Source organism: Pteropus alecto, unplaced genomic scaffold (assembly GCF_000325575.1).
Source record: "Pteropus alecto unplaced genomic scaffold, ASM32557v1 scaffold78, whole genome shotgun sequence".
NCBI lineage: Eukaryota > Metazoa > Chordata > Mammalia > Chiroptera > Pteropodidae > Pteropus > Pteropus alecto.
In genome coordinates, this window is record NW_006443124.1 from 16196568 (window position 1) to 16220385 (window position 23818).

A 23818-nucleotide genomic window follows, 5' to 3' on the forward strand; every position below is an offset into this window, starting at 1 on the left:
TACCCCAGTACCCGCAGATGACCGAGCATCGCCCACAGGGCCCCAAGGCCCCGGGAGGGCTGTGCATTTGCCGCAAGTCAGCCTTTTCTCGGAAGTCTGCGATTCTGGCTCAAAATGGACGTCACCAGAGAATACGGAGTGGGAGAGGGATGGGAGATGAAGACAGGTCTGGGGGGAGGGGCGCGGTGGGGACGTGCGGGGAACTGGAGGAAGGCAAATGCTCTGGCATTTAGAGGCTGGTCGGGACACTTCGGCCCACCCAAGGAAGGCTGGCTGGGGCCTCTGCCTGGATTTGGTGCCCGTGAGCTTCCCAGCGCTCAGCCGAGGCGTGGGCAGCTTCCTGGCGTGGGATTTCACAGCTGGAAGTCGGCGAGATGCCCTGGGCTTCCTCCGCCTGTTTCCCCAACGGTCTCTGAAGGGCCAAGAGACACAGCACACCTTTCCTTTTGCTTCCTTCATTCCCAGCTCACCAAATAATTGCCATATGGCCAGATCAGAGGTTCCCCAAGCTGCAGACCGGCATCTTTCCAGCTTCTCCTGCCCACCTTTCCTGATTCTTGGCGCCATTGGAGCTGCAGACCCAGGCTTTGCCAAATGACCAGTATACGGTGTTCTGGGGTGAGCTAGCCAGGATGCTCCTGTGCCTGTGTGGGCATCACCACTCACTCAGGACGAGGCTGGACAGGCACCTCCTGAGGATTTGTGGCCTGTGAGATCCAAGGAATGTCCACTGGACGTCACCTCTGCAGGTGTCCCAGGCCCCTCATGCTCCAAGGCCTGGGCAGGGACTGCCAGAGCAGAACTGCCTGCTCCCCTCTTGTGGCCTGTTGATTGCAAGCCCAGTGTTGCCAAGAGAATTTTCTGTGAAACACCCAGATTTTAAACATTAGCAGTTAATATAGTCCTGGCAGATGCAGAGGCTTCCCATGGGAGAACTTTGCTGCCAGCCTCTCCTGGGCCACACCTCCTAATATGTAAGAGACTATACGGTTTCCCAGAAAACTGTGTTCCCTTTAGTGCCTTGGGCTCCCTCCTTATGGCCTCAAGAATCACGGGAGCCAGTGCTGGGCCTGCCTCCTGACCAGGCTGCTCTGGAGCTGTGACAGCAGCCCCTCTGAAGAGGCTGACCAGTGGTTACCCTCAGGAGCTACTACAAGCCCCTGTAGGAAATTAAGGTGCAGGTGCCCACTACCTTTTGTTGCACCAGCGTAATGTGTCACATCGGCCTGTGTCCTTTGAGCAGCTGTTCTGTGCTCTGTTTCTGTAGATCATTTCAGTGAGCAGGTGGGTCCCACTGCTCTGCCTGCCTGTGCAGAGAAGGCTCTGTCCACCTCACTCATCTCTCCATGTCCCCCATGACGGAGCTCCCTCTGTCCCCCCAGAAAACCACTTCTTGAACCCCCCACTCCAGCTAGGTTTCATGAGTCCTGCCGTGGCCTTTCCTGTGCCATTGTAAACACCATGGCCTCCTGAACACATCTCCCCAGGAGAGGAGCAGTAGTGATGTCATTTTATTCCAGCCGTCTTTTATAAACAGATCCCAACTTGTATTCCTCATTGAAGAGTATGAGTGTGATGAGATGGTTCACCCATTATAAAGTTTTTAGGTCTCACGATGTGGGTATACCAACAGCGTAAGGAGGAAAATAAAATTCCCAAGACCAGAAGAGAAACTCCAACAGAAATCATGAAAAAAAGGCTTATTCCAAACACTGATAAGTCTTGAATATGCCACTTTAACTGCAATTTAGAAGGGTATTTTAGAACATTTCAGTAAAACAAGTGAGAAATTACAGATTCCTGACTTGAATGTATATGAAGAGTACCTTTTATAATCGGTTATTTTATTTAAGACTGGAAGGGAAAAATGGTTAAAATGGAATATGAAATGAAAGTGTTAAAGTTAAGTAATAAAATTAATAGAAATGGTTCTGACATCGAGAAAATTGTAACAAAACATTTTGAGGTCATACCAAAAGCAGCACATTAAGAGGAAAAAATAAATTTTAAATAGGAACAACGAACAGGTTTTTAGATGGCTCGATAATTCAGTTAATGAAGGGGAATGAATCAAGATAGGCGTTCATCTCATTTGTCGGGGAAATGGTGACGCTGACAAAGGGTGTATGTGATGAGAAGGAAAACTTGAAATGCCCTAAAATGCTTCAGTTCAGAGATGAAAAAAAACTGGATCGATGTTTTCCCAAATTGGACATGTCTAAAAATTTACATGTCTTTTTCAGTCCTGACTTTCAAGACTCCAAAGAATTTCCTTAAAGTTTCCATAATAAAAATGATGCTATGACAGAGGAAAGACTGTACTATCCTCCTCAGGTTGATATGGAAAATGGTGTTATGAAATCACTGTCTTATGAAAAAAGCCATCAGAGGAGATAGCCAAAAATGTCTAGGGGGAGGTGAGGAATGTATCTTAACCCATTTCCTGTTTAGGAAGAAAAACGCGCAGCATTAATTTAATTTTACATAAACACGCTCTTTGAGGCTGAAGAAGTTTTATTGGTTTTCAATGTGAAAATAAAATATAAAAATGTTCTTGGAGCTATTTCTAAACAGAACTTGTCTCTAATCCTAATGTAACAAATGTGTACATAAATTGGATTCATCAAATGAATCTTCAGCTAACAACTATTTAAGAACGATGTTAACATCACACATAGGAATGCTACATTTTCTAGGATTTGATATTTTCGGCGATCAAGAATTACTGTATTTTGTAATAAGAAATACCACTCCTAAAAACAGAATACTATAAATAGAATTATGTCATTGTTTTCCAAAGACTATCGGTATACTAGAGCGATACAAAAATAATAAAAGTGAGATATTTCATGGCAAACTTTGGGGATAAGGTTAGGACTGTAATCCATGAGTTATCTTGGAGTAAACGTTGCAGCCGCAAGCACAGCCAGTGAGTATTCACGGGGCAAACAGGAAATGGGTTAAGAGATATGTCTGGCAGTTAATAAAACACATTGTGTAATTTTTTGCATTTTGTGACATTTGTAATGTCGTTTTCCATGTGTAACTATTGTACTTTCTCATTCTAAAGAAATACTTGTTTTCACACCTAATTTTGTAGTTTTCTTCAAGAGGGCCTCCTCTTGAAGCTTTGGGCTTCATAAGCCCCTGCCTGCAGGTGTTTCTGAGTCATGAGGATGAGCACAGCTTCCAGGAGGACGTGGGAGGGGGTTTCAATCGGTGTCAGACCCCAACTGACGGCCTTGGCAGGAAAAGAGGCTATTTGATGGAAGAGGTGCCTGCAATGTTTTTCCCCTGAACCCATCCTGGCTGCCAGGCTCAGCTCCGCACACCCTTCCCTCAGCATCTCTCTCCCTGCTCCCAGGTCTTCTCGTGGGCACCCTGGATGTGGTGCTGGACTCCAGCGCCCGTGTGGCCCCTTTCCGAATCCTGCACCAGACCCAGGACTCTCAGGTCTACTGGACGGTGGCGTGCGGTAGGTGCCCTGGATCACAAGGGGTGCTGGGCAAGGCCTGCCCTGAGAGGGGCCAGGAGGGACGGGACTCGGCCTGAGTTGTAAGCTGGGTATTGCCCCCTGAGAACCTGGTGCTGCCCCATACTCACACAGCCCAGGCCAGTGTCCCGCTTAGTAAGGCAGCTCAGCCTGTCCCAGGCCTGCAGTACTCTGCGTCCTTTATGGGCATTTGTGGGAATGTGCATATGCAGAGTCCCAGTCAGCTGACACAGGTTCCCAGCTGGGGTGGAACAAGGTGTCCTCCCTTTTTCCGAGCTCTCAAACCGTAAACAAGTTTCCTTTTCACGTCTAAATGCTGTGTTTTCCCCTTGGTAATTTGCTCTTTAAAACAGCCCCACATGGTGCTGAGGCGCCTGTGTCTCTGTGTGGCAGGCGCGTTAGATGAGCTTCCTTCAGGCCTGAGTCAGTACGCTGGCCCAAGTACACTGTTAGCAATTAACGTCTTATGTTAATAAGGTGCCTTTACACAGAAGGACACATAAAACAAGTTACGTATTTATTGATCAGTTAATGAAAATGTCATGGCCAAAGGCTCCAAGAACTTAGCCCTATCGCTCCCCTGGGAGCAGTCTTGGCGAAATCAGTGTTCTACAAGACTCTGTGGGACATAACTACTGTGAATAATGAGAATTGAGAATCGCTGCAGTTGTCCCCCCAGCAGGAAACACGTCCCCTTCCTGAGAGTCTAGGGGGAAGAAGTCCCCTTCCACTGGGCATCTGGCTGAAGTCACTCGGTCACTCAGATAAAACTGTCCTAGCCAGCACTCAGCACTGCCTGCAGGCCTGGCACTTTAGGGAACTTTCCAACAACTCTGGAAGGTGGAGCTTTAGTTTTCTCTATTTTGAAGATGAGGCAGCTGTGGCCCAGAGAGGTTGAGTAACTTGCCCAAGGTCACATAGACCTGCAGTTCAGACCCAGAGGACCTATTCATGTGCCTAGGCTGGATACCTCTATGTGTTAGAAGCCACCATGTCACTGTACCCCAGAATAATGATCTTCCTTGGAGGCTTGGAGAGGTGATAGGAGCGCTCACGGCTGGACCCCAGCTTGAGGGAAGGAGGTCAAGGCTGGAGGCCCAGGGTAGGCAGCAGCCGGCACAGCCCCCTTACCTGGCACCTGAACAGATGTGTCCTCCCCTTGTGTGAGTGACTGGAGGAAAGCAGAGCCTGCCCAGGGCCAAGTTTGTTCTCTTGGTTCCAGAGCCTGAGTGGGGCATGGGGGGCTGGTTTGTCCACAGGAGAGAGGGGCTTCCTATGGGGACTATCCCAGAGTAGAGCCGGGAGGTTGCTGTGTGCCTGGGCTATGAGCACATTCTTTACTCTTGAGTGGGCCCTTGATATTTGTATGTTTCAGCGGGATTCTTCCTAGGGAGCAGCTGGGGAGGGGACAGTGGCAGTTTCTCTGTGGGGCAGAGGTGTGCGGCTGTGTGGTGTGGGAACCCCTTTGGTAGCAGCGCAGCCTGGTGCTGGGGAACCCCAGCCCTTGGCCTCAGGCTACACACCACACACTTACCTGCTCTCCCTTTTGCCAGCCCCGTAGCCCTGCCCTGGCCTCTGCCATGCCTCCCCAGCTATGCCCACCCCCACCTGTCAGCTCTCCCAAACCAGACATGGTCCCACTGGCACTGGCAGTGCACCCCGACTCCTCAGTCTGCCACTGAAGGACTTCGGGGTCTGCCTGCCCCCATTCTGCCCTCCTCCCTTCAGCTCACACCTGGCCTTCAGCCAGTCAGGACACTAGCAGGGCCTGAAGCTCCTACACACCCATCCTGACAGTGGGAGTACATCATCCCCCACATCCACCTGACCTCTTCCTCCAGCTCTGATGTCCCCTCCTGTGTAAAAACCTCCCCAGGCCTGAGTACCCAGCCTTCCTTCTTGCTTCTTGGGGCTCACCAGCCTCCACTAGCACTTTCACACTGAAGGCCTGCTGGCTCTCCTGCTAGACCGACAGGTCCCTGAGGGCGAGGGTGGGCTCTGCAACTGAGCAGCCTGGGTTAGGATTATGGTTTGGTCACTTCCCAACTGTATGACAACTTAACCTCTCTATGCCTTAGTTTCATCCTATAAAATGAAAATAATGGTACCCGTCTCCAAGGTGCTCTAAGAATTAAAACAATCCATGAAAAGTTCTGAAAGCAGAAGTAGCCCTGCTTAAATTAGTTGTTATATTCTTTTTATTCCCGGTACCTAACATAGAGATGGCATCATTTAGGTGTTTACTTAATACTAAATGAAGATGGAGTTACTTTTAACTAATAATTCTTTTAAGTGCACGTATGTAAATATTTAGTTATAAATATTTATAACTAAAGCACGTTTACAGATCCACACAGGCAGCATAGACAAAATTTCTTCTATTTTAGGCTGCTAACAACGTGAATGATACAGTAGAGTTAATTTCCATATTCAATGTGGGTGCTGGCAAAAAGACAGAGAAAGAAAACCCTTCCCCAGCTAACTAGACCTTGGCCTCCATGCACCAGGGAAAGGAAGCCATAATAAAAATGCAAAGAAAAATGGAAAAAAAATGGTAATTTGTGGATGATCAGGGTAGTTTTGCCTGCCATTGTGACCCACTGTGAGTTATAGAAGTCCAGGTTTCATCAACATCACATTGGCACCCCTACAGCAGCCGGTGGGGAGGGTCCTTCCTTGGAACTGTTCATTAGGGTGCTGAGCTGCTGGGGTAAATGTGAAGAAACAAACAGATAAACCCCAACCAGACGACTGAGCTGTGACAAGTGACAGAGCACCGAGCAGGTGCCTGGGTGGGGAGATGGTGGGGACTCACTTGGTCAGACCTGGGCAGGCTCAAGACTATTTTCAGCTTGTGGAAGAGTGTTCCCAGTTGGGGAATGACAGGTGCCTGGGATCTGGCACTCAGCAAATGTGTCCGTGGTCCACAGCCATGCTGGACTCGTGGCTTTGCCAAGGCTCCTCCATGCCAAGTGTGTGGCCTTCCCGGGATCACCTGATCGACAGTCCACAGACCATCGCACCCCAGGATGGCAGAGAGGGTGCAGGCCTTCACTCCTTTCTTATTCTTGTGTTCATTCATTCAGAAAACAGGTCTTGAGTGCAAACCCTATGCCTGGCACATGCAAAGCCCCCAAAAATGGGGTGCCAGAGGCAGGAAAAGGCAGGCCAGGCTGACACTGATCTTATCCTTTTGCTTCTCCTCCTAGGTAGGGCCCCTTTGCCCCATTCCTTGATGGGAGCAGAGAGGACAGCTGCCTCGCCCTTTGGGAATGACATCAGGCTGCCTTCTCTCAGTTTTGCCATTTGCACTGGACCTGCAGTGTCCACCAGGGCCCCTTCCCTGAGGAGGACAGGGACCACTTTCTAGGCAGGGTAGATGCTAGGGGCCAGCCAGAAGCCAAAGGAATCAGACAGGGCTTCCTGGAGGAGGCAAGAACAGGGCTGGGATTTGAGCCAAAAAAGAAGGGAGCATTGTGGGTAGAGGCCTAGGTGAGTGTATTGGGCTTCAGAGGGGAACGGAGCCACCAGCAGGGGCATGGGGTCTTGCAGGAAGCTGCAGCTGCCATCTACGGACTCCTGAATTCTCACTTATGCCCAGTCTGACTCCGTCTGGTTGGTCATCTATATAGGAAAGACCACATTAAGTCCTATTATCTCCAAGAAAATTTTCTTAAGTAAGCAAACTTGTAGATACATAGCCCATTTCTGGGAGGACACGTAGGGAACTAGCGGTCATTCTCACTCAGTGTTAAGGGGAAGTGGAGGCTTTATTTTCCATGTGAGTCTGCAATTCTGCCCAAATTTCTTTATTTTTTATTTTTACAGGACCATTTATGACTTTTGTTTTATACGTATACGTAATGCTTAAGAAGGAAAAAAATAAGAAGCTTCGAGATTGTAGTCACTTGGATATAGCAAATTCGGTCACCCATTTAATCTTTCTTCTTTGACTTTATGTATATGGCCTGGTGATTGTATAATTTTCTTTTCTTTACCCAACCTCCCCTAGGTTCTTCCCGCAAAGAGATCACAAAACACTGGGAATGGCTGGAAAATAACTTACTCCAGACGCTGTCCATCTTTGACAGTGAGGAAGATATCACCACCTTCGTCAAGGGCAAGATACACGTAAGATTCACCTTTACTTCTCTGGGCTGGCAGTGTTCACGTACATCAGCTTATAGCACCTTCAGACAACACGGTGTCAGTCTTATGCCCAATTTGCAAAGATGGAAGAGAAGTGCCCATGGCCATTCTCTTGGTGGTGGCAGGGGCAGGTGAGCTCACTGCCCACACAGACCTTGTCTTCTGGCCAGCCGCTGAGGTCTGACTGAGCTGGGAGTTTCCATTCCCTGCAAAGGACCCAAGAGATAGTATGTGAGTACACAACTGCCGCCCTCAGCTTGGCCAGCAAAGGAAGAAGCTGGAAGTAATAGGAGAGTTGGAGGCATGTTTCTATTATAAAACTGACATGACTTAAAACTGCACAGACCCTTTGACCCAGCAGTTCCTTTGCCTGGAATTTAGCAGATTGGGTGTTTATATGTGTCAGGGCGTTGACTGCAACATGTCAGCAGAGAGACTGGAGCGGCGCCTCCCAGACCTCTGGTCAGGAAAGCAGCTGCTTGCTCCTCTGCAGAGCAAAACGAGAGCCGTAAGGTTTGCGAGCAGAGCATTTACTGGGCACTTTCTGTGTGAGTCCTGTGCTGAGCGCTGACTTTTGAGCAGACTGTGTAAGTCCTACGTGGTATTTTACAGCTATCCAAATAATAATTATGAGAATTGCAGCAATGTGTAAAAACTGATGTCATGGTGATATTTAGGTTATTTCCTGTTCCAGGGCTAATTAACAGGATGATGAGCGTTTATCTGAATGTTTCTTTCTGTTGGATTGTAGCCTTAGGTTAGCTTACTGAGAGGGCTCTAACTAGCTCAGAGTTTCATGGTGCTGAGTTGCTTTGTGACTTCCTGACACCAGGCTCTTGTGACTTCCTCACACCAGGGCTTCCTACACCTGGCAGAGGGCACCAAGAGTTCCTCAGCTCTTCTCTATGCACTTGGGGTTCCAGGCGCATTAGATGTGCTGCCTCCTCTCTCCAGAGCAGCAGGCAGAGAGCTGGAGCAGGCCTCCACTGTCTTATGAGGGAACTGGGCTGTAACAGTGACAATAATAACAATAGCAGCATCGCTAAATGCTGCTTATATGCCAGGCTCAAGCACACTAATCTGCTAAATAGAACAAAGTTCTAAATGACTCACTCAGAAGAAATGGAAATTAGAAAATATTTAGAACTGAAGGGTAATTGAAATACTACTGTGTATCAGAATTGTGGGGATGCCTCAAAAGCAGTACGCTGAAGGAGAGGTAAAGCCTAAATCTTACCATATGAAAGAAGAAAGACTGGAAATTAATGAGCCAAGTATCTAACTCATAGAGGCTCCAGAGAAAACAGGATATTAGAAAGAAGAAACAATGGAGGACGGAAGTTGATTCTGTAGGGAACAGGGAATGGTAGAGAACACTTACAGACCATGGCAAAGGGACCCGGGGTGACGGAGGCTCCTGTAAGCGGTTCTGGGGGCGGAATGTGAGAAAGATTTGTACAGACCCAGAGTTTAAAGAAAAAGAAGTAATGCCATAAACGGCCTTAGGCCAATAACTTTAAGAATGTAGACAAGATGGACACTTTATTAGAATAACATGTGTTCGTTTCCACAAGTTACCACAAACTGTGTAACACACAAAACAAATTCATTATTTTTCTGTTCAGGAGTCAGAGCTCAGAAATGGGTCTCGTGGGGTAAAGTCCAGTGTCGGCAGGGCTGCCTGCCTTCTAAAAGCTCTTGGGGAAAATCCGTTTCCTTGCCTTTTCCATCTTTTAGAGAGGCCATTTGTGTTCCTCGGTTCTTGACCCTTCTGTCATCAATAGTGCTGGCAGTGTGGCATCTTCCAATCAACCGATCAGTCACCCCCATCTCATTCCCTCTGTGACTGTGACCCTCTTACATCCTTAAAGGACTTATGTGATTATATTGGGCTCGCCCGCGTTATCCAGGATCATCTCCCCATGATTGTCTCAGAATCCTTATTTAATCTCATCTACAGAGTCCGCTTTGCTCTATAAGACCACATTTTCCCAGGTCCTGGGGACTGAGCTGTGGACATCTCTGGGGGCCATTATTTGGCCAAATACACAGTATAACTTAAAATAAGACTAAGAAAGAAATGGGAAATCTGAATATGCCTAAAACTATGAAAGATGTGGAATCATGATGTTACAATTTACCCAGTGATTTTACAGTCCAGCAGTATCAGCCGACAAACAGAAGACCCCAGGCTGTGAGCCCGACTGGCTTGTTCCGTTTAGCAGGGAGTGTTACTCCTGAATAGAGGCCAGTGTGGAATGTAGACAGGCCACGTCAGCCCTTCTGCTCTCTGCTTTGGGGTCTCCCAGATGCAGCTACAAGGAGTGGGGGAGCGGCTGCTGGAGGTGACCTAGGGGCAGGGTGGCCAGTGGTGGTCACTGTCGGGGAGGGATGTGGAGTGCTTCCTCTGACTCCCAGTGAATGGAATTCAGGGCAGCAGAGACAAAGGCAGGGCCTTAATAATGAGGAGAGGTCTTTGCCAGACCCTTTGCCCAGTTCCCCCAGGAGTGCTCAGCAGACACCAGCTTGAGAGAGATGTTGAAGTCACAGCTACAGCAGGGTTGGCTGCACTGAGATAGACGCATCAGAGCAGACGTTACCTACTGGGTATCCCCCAGTTCCTGGCTGTTCTCCCTGCCCATGGATGGAGGGACAAGAGGCTGCCGGGAGACCTGGCACAGGCAGCTGGTGGGGCCCAAGCCCTTGCCTTGAACTATCTTATAGTGTTGAATAATCATCCTGGAAAATCTGTGTGCCTTTGAGCTGAGTGCTAAGAACCTGTTTTCCAGGTTCTGGGAGGATTGGGGCTGGCCCTGGGCCCGAGTGATGTCTCCGGGCACCCTGAGCCTAGCGAAGATGCAGGCAGGACGAAATTAGCATAGATGTGCCCTGGCCGAGTGGGCCCTGTTGCTGGTGTGAGCAGGGTCAAGAGGCAGGGACCCCCTGGTATATGGGGGAAGGGGGATCAGATACAGAGGTTCTCTAAGATATCATCATGAGAAAAGTACTTCACAGTGCCATAGCATGCTGCCATTTGGGTAAAGAAAGAGGGAAATAGAAAACCATACATATTCGCTTAAAGGTGCGCCAGTACCTGCATGTCTGGGAAGAAACCAGGAGAGTGACCGTGGCGGTGACAGGAGAGTCCTTTTTCATTGAATATACTTTTCTGCTCTGCACTTTTTACCATTATATTTTTTAGAAATTCTATGTAAAATGTCACTGGTCTGTGTCAGTGGTGATAATAGTTCGGAGAGTTGAGGGAACATGCCCAATCACATGGGCAGCATTTGTCTGACCACATGCTGCCAGAGCAGCTGACCAGGTTTGCCCCTGCTTATGGCCATCGGGTCAGTGTCAAGAGTGCCACCACCTAGCCCAGAGATCCCTATCCCTCTCTGCTCCTGCCTTTGCCTATCTTGGCCGTGGGAACACTGGGCCTGCCAGGAACCAGTCCCCTTGTCCTCCTCCAGGGTATCATTGCAGAAGAGAACAAGAACCTGCAGCCTCAGGGAGAGGAGGACCCTGGGAAGTTCAAGGAGGCCGAGCTGAAGATGCGGAAGCAGTTTGGGATGCCCGAGGGGGAGAAGCTGGTGAACTACTATTCCTGCAGCTACTGGAAGGGCCGCGTGCCCAGGCAGGGCTGGCTCTACCTGACCGTCAACCACCTGTGCTTCTACTCCTTCCTGCTGGGCAAGGAAGGTGAGCATGGACTCCCCTGCAGCCCTCTGTCCCCCAGCTGGTCTTCCTCAGCCCCTCCGCCCTCACCCCCGACCTTACCTCCAGAAAGTTCACCACCTTTCCAGACTGCTGAGGTCCCTGAGGGGTCTCTTTCTTGGCCCCCAGACATTCTGTTCCCACACACGCAACCACTGGGTCTCCCCAAAACTAAGTGCCCCCTCAGTGCCCCACGACAGGAATACCCAGACTTGAGCCAGGCACACACCTGGCTCTTGGGGACTCTTGTCGCATCTGTCTACCAGTGTGGTTCTTCACATAGTGACTTTCTGCACAGGGCCACCCTCTTTCTTTTTCATGGAGCATTGGAGACACATGTCCACGAATGGCTCCAGGTTACTCCGTGCCTGGTGCAACAAGTCCCTCCCTGGGGGCAGTCCTTGCCTCAGGGGCAGCCAGTGCCCTCTGCTGCCACCTTGCCCCTAGAAAGAGCCCCCAGGGCTCCAGCTGTCCCAGTATTGCCTTCCCAGCCCAGCAAGGCCTTCTCCCACCATGCACACACCTGCCACATCCTCTCCACACCTCATCAGGCAAGGGCTAGTGTCACTCTGTGCTGGTCACACCATGTTGTGACTTTTGTCTTCATATCAGTGCACTCTCACTAGATGGGCCTTCCTGGCACCAGAATCTCAACAATCTCTCCTACACATGTTCATTTATGTCACGTGAGCTGTTCATGGGGCAAACAGGCACCCAGTCTATTCTCAGGGCCAGTGCTGGGTTGGCCTGGGCCGCAGCAGAGACCCCCCCGCAGCCTGTCCCTGGTCAATGCGCACATGTCCTGGCACAGCTGGGCTCAGGCGCAGGGCATGCTGGGAATGCAGTTTCCTTTGTGGGTTCCGGGTACAGGCGGAAGGCAGGAGCCCGCCCTGCCCAGCCTTTGCGCCCATTTGACCCAGTGGTACTCTGTCCCTGCGATGTCCAGTAAGCCTGGTGGTGCAGTGGGTGGATGTCACACGGCTGGAGAAGAATGCCACACTACTCTTCCCCGAGAGCATCCGCGTGGACACCCGGAACCAGGAGCTCTTCTTCTCCATGTTCCTCAACATCAGCGAGACCTTCAAGCTCATGGAGCAGCTGGCCAACCTGGCCATGCGGCAGCTGCTGGACAGCGAGGGCTTCCTGGAGGACAAGGCACTGCCTAGGCCCGCCCGGCCGCACCGGAACATCTCAGCTCTGAAGCGGTACGCAGTCCCAGGGAGGGAGGTGGGTAAAGGTGTGGCTGCAGGAAGGCACTGAAAAAATGCACAGAGGGGTTGTCCTAAGAGGCACATTCATCCTTGCCACCCCATCATGAGGAGGTCTCCCACAATCCTTGGTGTCAGAGAAGCTGAGGCACAGAAAGGCTAAGAAACTTGCCCAAGGCCCCTCAGCAGTAAGCAGTGGAGCCAGGATATGACCTGCAGCTGGAGCCCTCCTGTCTTCCCTACCACCTCGATCAGGGCGCCCCCAGAGGCCGCTCTGGCCGCTACAGTGATCCCATCCCATGTGCACGGACTTCCTCCCACTGTGACTGACAGCTCTTCTCAGCACCCCTTGGCCAGTGGCCCCTCAGAGCTGTAGCCATGGAGCCCAGGCCTGGGGCCAAAGTGCTGCCAGGGAGGTCTGAGGTCTCTGCCGCCTTGTCTGTGGCAACTGGTAGACAAATGGACAGATAATGGTGGCCAGCCCTCCGAAGGAGCACTTTTGTGCACTCCTGAGCGGTAGATTCACTGGAAACCTGCAAGGCTGGCTGGGAGCTCAGAGGTTCCCTGAACCCTGGGGTCCCACAGGCAGTTCACACCCACGTGCTCGGAGACCATGGCCCAGGCCCAGAATCAGGTGTGCCTTTGGACAAGAACACTGTACACAGACATCACTCTCCTGGTGTGGCAGGATGGCTTTTGGGACCTTCTGGAAAGAAAACGAGGGGAGCCAGGACTTGACAGTCCCTGGTAGGCACTGTCCAAGGTTTGCTTACCAGGCTCTAAGCAGGCTTCTGGTGGCCCCCATGGGGCTTGGGGGAAAGAGATGTTGGCCAGGCCCCTGCCTCGCACAGCCATGGGCCAGGCAAGTGTGTGTTTTAAATCAAGCAACAGCATCATGTGTTTTAGTCTTAACTCCACACTTGCCTGTCGGAAGGTCCTTGCCTAGGTTACTAGGTGGGGCTGGGTCCTCCCAGTGAAAAGTAGCAGAGCAGGTGCAGGGACCCTCTGGGCAAGCAATGTATCATACTCTGTCAGCTTCTAGGTGTCCTCCCACAGCCATCAGGTCTCAAGGGCATGTTGTTTGCTGACCACTCCTCTGCTGGTTGTATGAATGTCCCGCATTTTACTAGGCCATTTAAGATGCATGTTTTCTTGAACTCTGAGATCCCTGGGTATGACTTGCTCATGGGAGGACCCTAAAGATCCTAGATCCAGTATGGAAACACAATACTTGTCCCTTGCCCTTCCACCCCCACCGTGGTTTCCCCAGAGACCTGGACGCCCGAGCCAAGAATGAGAGCTACCGGGCCACATTCAGGCTCCCTGGGGATGAGCGCTTGGACGGCCACACAAGCTGTACCCTGTGGACACCATTCAACAAGCTGCACATCCCTGGCCAGATGTTCATCTCTAGCAACTACATCTGCTTTGCCAGCAAAGAGGAGGATGCCTGCCACCTCATCATACCCCTGCGGGAGGTGAGCACCCAGGCCTGGGCTGGCTCCACCCTGACTCGCCTGAGCAGCCCCTTGGCATTCAGTGGTGGGCGCCTGAAGGGGATGTGGTGAGTCAGTGCCCATTCGAGTGTCCGCCCTGTGCCAGGCCTCACAGCAGTGGGTGCACCAGATGCCCCTCAGAGGTCGCCTCACCTAGCGGGCAGAAGGGGTGGGGCTTTAGGTGCTAGGAGAACTCACACTGGGACATAAGAAAATCCAGGAAGGATCTGTATCTTCCTGCTGGGAGTGACCAGGGAGTGTCCCTCAGTCTTGCCTTCCTGGCCTGCATCTGGGTTTGGAGGATGCTGACCCCACACCAGCCCCACCATGTCACCTTCAGAGGCCCCCTCACTTTTCCTCTCCGACACCTGTCCTAGCTGTGGCTCAGGTGCCATAGTGTCATCAAAAGTCAGCTCTCAGCTGTCAAGGTAGGGTTAGCACTCACCTGTCAGAGGTGGAGGCCATTTGTCCTCCGCTGCAGTGAAGAATGTACGGCAAGGGCCCTCACCCAGACAGAAGGCACCGACCCTGAGGTCAGGGCAGGTCTCAAGGCCTCCTTTTCCTCATGGCTGAAGCACAGTGAGGTTTTTAAGTTATAATTTATATTTTTTATTTTATTTTTATTTTATTTTATTTTATTTTTCAAGTATACATTACATTGGTTAGACATCTATATAGTTCGTAAAATGATCCCCCCAATTGCTCCCCTGACCCTCCACCTAGCCAATGTATTAATGCTAATTGCGCGCCTACAGCACCTAGTCTTCCTAGGTAGTCTCCCATCTTAAGTTATAATTTAAACTGCAGTGTTTTGATTTGATTAAAAATCCAGAGCAGTGAGATCTTCTTGGCATTTACACAAAGCCCTCGAATTACAAGTGTAGCTATGACTAGGTATGGGGTAGTGTGCTGCCTCAGTTCCCAAAGAGAGTCAGAGGCTAAGGACTCCAAAAAGCCACAGCCCCAGAAGCTCTAGGCTGAGGGGCTAAGAGGCAGCCCCTGACCCCACAGTCCCTTAGGCCCAGGCCCATGGGTTTGTCCTGGGTGCTGTATTGACATGGGCCTGGGGCTGGCTAAGGGGTCTCCTCAGGTCTCCAATCCATCCAGCCTGATGTCTAAGGCAGACTGTGCTGGCTGAGCCAGGAAGCAAGATAGCCTTGTGCCCTTGGTAGGGCGCTGCAGCTGGTCAGGATGAAGGCCAGTGCTCAGCGTCCCAGCCAGCGGGCCTCCACAGGCCTCCTCACTCAAAGCCAGTTGTACTTGTGTGTCTGGTGGGCTCTTGAATTTGCACCCTCAAATGTGTTCTGTTCATCCCACCCCAGGCAGCGGCTCCCCTTCCCTCCATCTGCTCTGGTGAAAAGCTGGGGCTACCCTTGATGCTGACCTGGCATCATTCCTGCATCCTGACCATAGCATGTCCCTTCCTCTCCACGGGCACCATCTCAGACACCGCCTCAGGAGTGTCCTGCCCACATCTAACCACTTTAGGACTCAACCTTCCGCAGCAGCCAGCTCATTTTAAAACATTGGTCAGAGCATGTCAGTGCCCTGTGTGGAATCCTCCAGCATCTTCTCCTGTGATTAGGAAAATCCCCAACTGCCTGTTGGACCTGTGCAACCTTTAGTGAGCCCTCTGCCTCTTCTCAGATCTCAACTCATACGTATGTATACATGTGTGCATGCACACTCACACATGCACTCTCACATACATGTATGCACACACACATACCACACCAAAACATATCATACACGTACACTCACGTGTACATGTAACATACACACCACACACACAAGCATATATACGTATGCCAGTACATGTACATATACCACCCCCACATGCATGTAAGCGTAATACTCAGAAATACACACCACATACATTAATGTACACACACATGCCCCGCCCACCCCTGCTTACTTGGCCCAGCTTCCCCAGCCTTTCCTTGTCTATCAGGCCAGTCAGGCACCTCCTCAGGGCAGTTGCTGGGTCTCTGTCCCAGCTCCTTACCTGGCTGCACCGGGTCTCAGTTCAGCTGCTATGTCCCCTGAAGAGCCCAGCACAAAGCAGCCTGATGACCTCCCAGCTGGCCTTATCACTGTCACCACCCCTGGTGACCACACGTGTTCAGCCTGCATGGCCATTGTGTAGCCCTGCTGTGGGCTCTGTGGAGGCATCCCTGAAAGCCCATCCTTTGCCCTCCAGTTCATGCCTATGCTGCTCTGTCCACATGCCTTGGTGTCAGCCAGGCCCAAGAAGCACCTGTCAGCAAGTATGCTGGGAACCAGCAATTAGGATGCCATGCAAGCGGCCTGCCTGCCAAGCTTCAGAGCAGGGGAAGAATCGGCCATCTTGAGACGCTGCTAAGGGCCAGAAGCTAGGCTTACCGTCCTCAGAACAGTCCAGCAGGGCTGATGTGCTCACTCCCATCAACAGGTGAAAAAATGAAGTCAAGATCTCCACATAACTTGCTCATGGCAGCAGGCAGCAGAGTTGGAATGTGAGCGCCAGTCCATAGAGCGCACCCTGCCAGGGCCGCTGTGCTCTCCCCAGGGCATGGGCCCTTCCGGTTCTACATCCCCAGACACCGACACTCAGTGTTCTTACTTTCCCAGGTGACCATTGTCGAAAAAGCTGACAGCTCCAGTGTCTTGCCCAGCCCTCTGTCTATTAGCACCAGGAGCAAAATGACCTTCCTGTTCGCCAACCTGAAAGACCGTGATTTCTTGGTTCAGAGGATCTCTGACTTCCTCCAGAAGACGCCGTCCAAACAGCCGGGTGGCCTTGGGGCAGGGAGGAAAGCCATTGTCAGCAACCCAGTTCCAGAGGTGAGAGGGTGCGTGAGAGCAGCAGGGTGGGGGTCCAGGCCAGGATAGGAGCCCAGGCAGCCCTGTGGTGCCTGCCATAGGTCTTGGTGGGAAGAGTCCCCACTGGATTTGGGGCAAAGAGCCTTGACCCAGCCCCAGTCTCAGGTGCCAGTCCACACTCACTGCCCAGGGTCACAGGCCTCTGCACCCTGCCACACCCCTGCCACACCCCTAGTCCCACTGTTGGTGATCCACCTCCGCAAGTCCCATTGCCCAGGAGAAGCCTTCTCTAGCAGACCTTCCACCCTCGTGAGCATGTGCTGCACTGAGAGCCACACCATGTAGGCCCGTCCAGCTAGAGAGCTGGGGTTCATTCACCTGGCCTTCCTCCTGTCACTCAGTCTTAAGATCCCTGCAGGGAAAGATCCCCTTTTAAGGATTTCACCGCAATCTCATCATTACACCAACAAAACAAACAAGAATTCCTGAATGTCAAGTACTTATATTCACATTTCCCCAAGTGCAGATGCACTTTTTACACTTTAATCATGGAAATTATGGTACATGTTGGTTACATATCACTCTTTTTTCTCTATAGACTTTGCATTCACTTGTGCCTCTCCCTCTCTACCCCTCTCTCCCTCCCTCTCTGTCCTTCTTGCTCTCTCATGCTTTCTCTCTACCTCTCCCCCTCTACCTCCCTCCCTCCCTTCCTGCCCTTTGCTTTCTTGCGGTATTTTGTTGATGGAATCGGGTCATTTGTGCTGTAGAATTTCTAAAATTTTGGTTTTTGTGGCTGCATTCCCCTATTTCCTATAAGTTGGTGATTGAGTGGTGAGATCCAGGTTCAATTGTTTGTGTTTTAGGGGACAGGTCTACTTGTAGGCAGGATTGAGATAATGTGTCTTCTACCAAGAGGTATACATACGATACCTGGTCATCTTGTCGGGTGCTGTCACCCATCATTGGTGAGCATTGCCTAGATCCAGTCACTTATTGGGGATTAGAAGATGGCGGCCCCCTTAGTCTGTCATTCCTTTGTTCATTAGCTGGAATACTCCCATAGAGAAACTTCCCCTCACCAATTATTTTGTCACCCTGAGGCACAGTTGACATAGGAAAGGGAAAAATAAATCTTTTATTCTTTCCTTTTTTTCACCAATTGTTAAAATGATGAGTTGGTTGTCTGGTATCCTCCAAATGTGACCAATTCGTTATGTTTATTTTTTAGTATAATTATGAACTTGCAGTTTTAAGCAGCTTGATGTGTTTCAACTCATGACAGTTATTGCCCTCAATCCCTCTGTGACCAGAGGGAGCTTATTCAGGTTGGTACCTGTGTCCGTTTCACATGACCCTGGCTGTGTTTGATCACTTCCTTGCTTCCTAGTGTGACAAGATGTGTGTGCTGCTGGTTATTCTGAATTTGTGAAAATACTTTATGCTTAGAAGAGTCCATATAAAAATCAGCAGCCCTGGCATTTCAGGGCCCACATTCCCACTGGGTGGCTTTGGAGCTGAGTGATGGCACATGCCCTCCAGTTCCCCAGAGCCTCACCTGAAGGCCTTTAAGTTTTCCACCTCTGTAATCAATGCTCAGTAAGTTATTAAGGAGGTAAGGAATAGATGGCAGGGGGCCTAGCAGAATCAGTATTCATTAGAGCCCAGCAGAATCAGTATTCGTTAGAGACATTAAAAAAGATTTCTTAGAGCAGAGGTCCCTGACGCCTGGTCCAAGAACCAGTACCAGTCCTTGACCTGTTAGGTACCAGGCTGCACAGCAGGAGGTGAGCTGCCAGTGAGTGAGCGAAACTTCATCTATAATTACAGCCACTCCCCAGCACTAGCATCACTGCTTCAGTTCCACCTCAGATGATCAGGCATTAGATTCTCATAGGAGCACCAGTCCCTTGTGCCAAAAAGGTTAGGGACCACCGTCTTAGAAGATGTTAGGCTCGATCTGAGATTTGAAGAAAGAGTAAGATTGGATTGGGTGAAAAGGGACATGAATTTTGAGCTGCCCTCACGAGGCCCAGCACCATCCATGACAGGGCCCAACAGTCAGAGTAAGTATGGACCTGTGGCCCCTTCTGAACACGCAGCATTCATTCATCCAGCACATTTCTATTGCATCCCTGATAGGTGCCAGCTGCTACCCTAGGCAAAGAGCAGCGAACAGAGTAGACAAAATTCGTGTCCTCCTAGAGCTTGCATTCTAGTGAGAGAGATAGTAAGCAAATAAACACCCAGTGTGTTAGGTGGTGATGGGGGCCATGAATAAAAATAAAGCGTGATAAAGGATCGAGAGCGCCAGGGGAGAGCGGGGGCTCTGATCAAGTGACATTGGATCAGGAACCTGAAAGAAGTAAGGGAAGAAGACATGAAATGTCTAGGTAGAAGGTGTTGGAGGCAGAGGGAATAGTAGGCACAAAGGCCCGGAGGCAGGATTAAGCTGGGCACAGGCTGCTAAAAGAGTGAGATTAGAGGAGAAACAGGAAGCTGGAGACCCTGGTAAGCACTTCAGCTTTGACTCTGAGCAAGAACGGAAGCTGTTGGGGAGTTTTGATGAGAGGAGGGACATGACCTGTTTATGTTTCAATAGACTTTACTCTGGCCGCAATGTTAAGGATGGATTAGTCGTACAGCTGACCAATCCAGTAGCTGCACATGGCTTTTAGCAGTGAAATGCAGTTTGTCCCAATTGAAATGTGCTACAAGCACAAACTGCACTCCAGAGGTTGAAGATATAGTGTGAAAAAGAATGTACAATATCTTGATAATTTTTTATATTGATTCCATGTTGAAATGGTAATATTTTGGCTCTACTGGATTAAATAAAATATATTATTAAAATTAATCTCACCAATTTCTTCCATGTTTTTTAATGTGGCTACTAGAAAATTACATACGTGGCTCTCATTGTATTCCTCTTGGACAGTGCTGGACTAGAGAGTGGCAAGACTAGAAGCAGAGACAAGTTGGAAGGCTGTGACAGTAATCACACAAGGTGACAGAGCCTTGGTTGAGGGTGGTAGCAGTGAAGTTGGTGAGAAGTGGTCAAATTCAGGATATATATAAGAGTCCAACCTCCTCATTTTGCGTGTAGATATCCAATTTTTCCAACACCATTTGTGAGACAGAGAGAGAGAGAGAGTGAATGAATGAGAATTGTGGTAAAAGGACACATAAAACTTACCATCTTAATCATTTTTACTTGTATATTTCAATGGCATGAAATACATTCACACTGTGGTACCATCACCACTATCCATCCACAGAACTTTATTCATCATGGAAACCTTAAGTTCTATACCCATTAAACACTAACTCTTCATTCCCACCCCCAGCCCTGGTAACCACATTCTACTTTGTCTCTGTGAACCTGACTGCTCTATGTCCTTCATATAGTATTTATCCTTTTGTGACTGGCTTATTTAACTCAGCATAATATTCTGTTGTGTATATGCTACATTTTATTTATCTATTTATCTTTTGATGGACACGGGTTGCTTCATCCTTTGGGGTCTTGTGAATAATGCTGCTATGAACATGGGTACACAAATATCTCTTTGAGACCCTGCTTTCAGTTCTTTTGGGTATATACCCAAAAGTAGAGTTGCTGGGTCATATGGTAATTCTATTTTTAGTTTTTTGAGGAACTTCCATACTGTTAATATACCATTTTATATTTCTACCAACAGTGCACAAGAATTCTGAAATCGCCATATCCTCGCCAACACTTATTGTTTTCTGTTTTTTGGATAGTGGCCATCCTAATGGGTGTGAAGCGGTATCTCATTATAGTTTTGATTTACATTTTCCTAATGACTAGTGAGTGATGTTAGCATCTTTTTTATGTGCTTATTGGCCATTCATATATCTTCTTTAGAGAAATGTCTATTCAAGTCCTTTGCCTAAATTTTTTAATAGGGTTGTTTGATTTTATCATCTAGTTTTAGAAGTTCTTTATATATTCTGGATATTAACCTTTTAGCAGATATATGATTTTCAGATATTTTCTACCATTTCATGGGTTGCCTTATTCTGATCATTCTATCCTTTGATGCACATACATTTTTAATTTTTATGTAGTTCAGTTTATCTATTTTTCTTTTATTGTGCTTTTGATGTCACATCCAAGAAATGATTGCCAATTCAGTGTTATGAAGCTTTTCCTCTATGTTTTGTTCAAAGAGTTTTATCAATTTTAGATTTTCCATTTAGGTATTTGCTTCATTTTGAGTTAACTTTGGTGTATGGTGTGAGGTAAGGGTCCAACTTCATCATTTTGCATGAATATCCAGTTTTCCCAACACCATTTTTGTTAAAACTATTCATTCCCCATTGAGTGATATTGGCAGCCTTGTCGAAAATTATTTGACCGTGTAATCGAGGGTTCGTTTCTGGGCTCTCAGTTCTATTCCACTGGTCTATATGTCTGTCTTTATGCCAGCACCACATTATTTTAGCTTTACAGTAAATTTTTAAATCAGGAAGTCTGAGATCTCCAACTCTGTTCTTTTTCCAACATAGTTTTGGATATTTGGAGTCCCTTGAGTTTTCACTATTATTTTAGATGGATTTTTGGATTTTTACAAAAAAAGTCATTGGGATTTTGCTAAGGATTGCACTGAATCTGTAGATCACTTTGTGTAGTACTGATGCCTTAACAATTTTAAGTGTTTCAATTCATGAACAAGGAATGTCTTTCCACTTAGTTATGTCTTCTTTAATTTCTTTCAACAACATTTGTTACTTTTCAACATACAAGTCTTTCACCTCCTTGGTTCACTTTATGCATAAATATTTTATTCCTTTCTGTGCTGTTGTTAATGGAATTGTTTTCTTAATTTCCTTTTTGGATTGTTTAGTGTGAATATATAGGATATATTCTGAAGAGAAGTCTCAGAGTAAGTGAAGGATTAGATGTGGGGTATAAGAGAAAGAAAAAAGACACTGCGGTTTTTGCCTGAGCAGCCTGAAGAACGTGTGAGATGGTTACACGGAGGGGAGAGATTCCGGCCTGGGAAGGTGCAGAATTCGTAGGTGGCTCCGTTGGGAGCTCACCATCGCGCTGGAACACCCGTGTGGCACGCGGGACAGTGATTGCTGAGATTGCACCCTTGTCGGTCTCCTTTTCTGGCACTGAGATGTTTGATTCTCTGCAGTGCTCTGTGGCCTGCAAGTTTGTTTGCATCCTGGTCCCTTTGGGGCACCTCGGGCAGAAAGCGTACCCTGCATCAGCATGCTCTCGGTTTAGACTGGGGTCTGGCCCCCTGGATTCTAGCAGTTTGTCATGCAAAAGTATTACAGTGGACCCAAAATCCATTTAAAAGCACCACCCAGGGCCCAAAGAGTGGACTGTGGTTGTGAACCTAGCAGAGTTCTCTTTTATTCCCTTTTTTTATTTTTATTTTTTTTAAAAACCACTCTCCTGAGGTAAAATGGACATACAATGTGCTGTATGTATTTGAAAGAGTAGAGTTTTATGGATCTAACAGGCATTCCCGGTGAAGCCATTACAGTCACAGAAAGAATTCTCATGTAGGCTGGGTGGGCAGGATCAGAGCCGACAGGAGGGCTCAAGGGCAGAAACCAGCCCAGGCTGGAGCTCACAGAGGGAGCTTACTGGCCCACAAAGCCGAGAAGTCCATGTAGTGGCCACCTGTCATCAGAGCCAGCCACTGTCCACTGGACATGGCTTCTGGCCAGCAGAACGTCATCCCCGGGCCATGTGTGGTACCAGGATGGTGGAGTCCCCTGCATCCTCCTTGGCTCATCCTGAAGTTTCCTGTAAAGTCACCGCTACATTTCCTTGGTGGTCACTGGGTAACACCTGAGTCCCTGGGTCCCCTGAGGTTGGGGGTAGGAAATGCCAGTTATCTCGGGGCCATCACCTTAGGCCTCAGCAGAACCCACAAAGCATGGGGCCGAGAGTGGAGAGAGATGTATCCCCACATGACAATGTAGAGCTGCTGCTGGCAGAAGGGGAAGTGAATTCCGGGCAGCCAGTGACCAATGTCCACTGGGGAGCAGTGGTATTGCTGCCCCTGGCACTCCGGAGGATGCCAAGGGGAGACTCAGAATGGGCACTGTCTCTGGACCACCCAACCCCCAGGCCAGCGGACAAGCCACAGGCCCCTTGCCCATGGTGGTAAGCTCACCTGGAAGTCAGATGCCTGCAGGCAGAACACAGTCTAGCGAACAGGGGCAGGTGTCAGGCGTCACCCACACACAGTGCCTGAAGGGACTCAGACACCAGGGCTTCCCTGAGGAGATGGGATCAGGCTACAAACACACCTGCTTGCCCTGCTGGCAGAGGTTCCAGAAAGCTAGGGAAGAACACTGAAAGTCAGGGCTTCCTTGCAGACCTTTGTCCCTGATGCCCCCTTTCCTTCGGCCAGTCCCTTGTTGCCTCCAGTATGCTTCCAGAGCCACCACAGGGTCCCTTTCTCTTGCCCTCAGTTATCTGTGCAGTGGGAAGGCAGATTACCAGACTCCTGCAGGGGGAGGCACCCCCCCAATGCAGGTTAGACTCTGTGAGGGGCAGCCCACTGCAGTGATGGTACCACTGGTGACCCTTCCTCACGCCCACTTCTAGGTCTGTGTTTTTATCTTCACCCCCAAAGCCCTGGCAGCCTGGTGGGAAGCCCAGCAGACCGTTGAAAGCTGGTCTGTAGATGGCAGGAGGCACGTGGGCCAGCAAGCGGAACGCCCCCAGAGGGCCTGAGCAGGAGAACACCTTCCCTCACTCGGCACCACAAGAGGAACTGGCACAGTTAGGACCCTGTCAGTCTGCAAAGGGTGTGGCATGTGCTCGCTTTGGCAGCGCATGTAACTGAAAAGGGCATGGCCTGCTGTCAGGTGGGGGCCTGTGCTGGGTGATCTTCGATGTCGCCTGGGCTCCACTCCCTTTCCCTGAGTAGCTCTGTGCCTGGGCTCATGGGGTCCCC

The 23818-nt window shown here is 49.5% G+C and overlaps 1 protein-coding gene across 1 annotated transcript in view; it reads left to right on the forward strand.

The window, feature by feature from the left end:
• TBC1D9B (TBC1 domain family member 9B) overlaps positions 1-23818 on the forward strand; it is a 41768-nt gene that overhangs the window by 2935 nt on the left and 15015 nt on the right. The window contains exons 3-9 of the mRNA XM_025040613.1: positions 573-618; positions 3365-3475; positions 7506-7624; positions 11116-11344; positions 12306-12564; positions 13838-14045; positions 16674-16886. Of these exons, the coding sequence (XP_024896381.1) occupies positions 573-618; positions 3365-3475; positions 7506-7624; positions 11116-11344; positions 12306-12564; positions 13838-14045; positions 16674-16886 (1185 nt within the window). The remainder of the gene's footprint in view (positions 1-572; positions 619-3364; positions 3476-7505; positions 7625-11115; positions 11345-12305; positions 12565-13837; positions 14046-16673; positions 16887-23818) is intronic.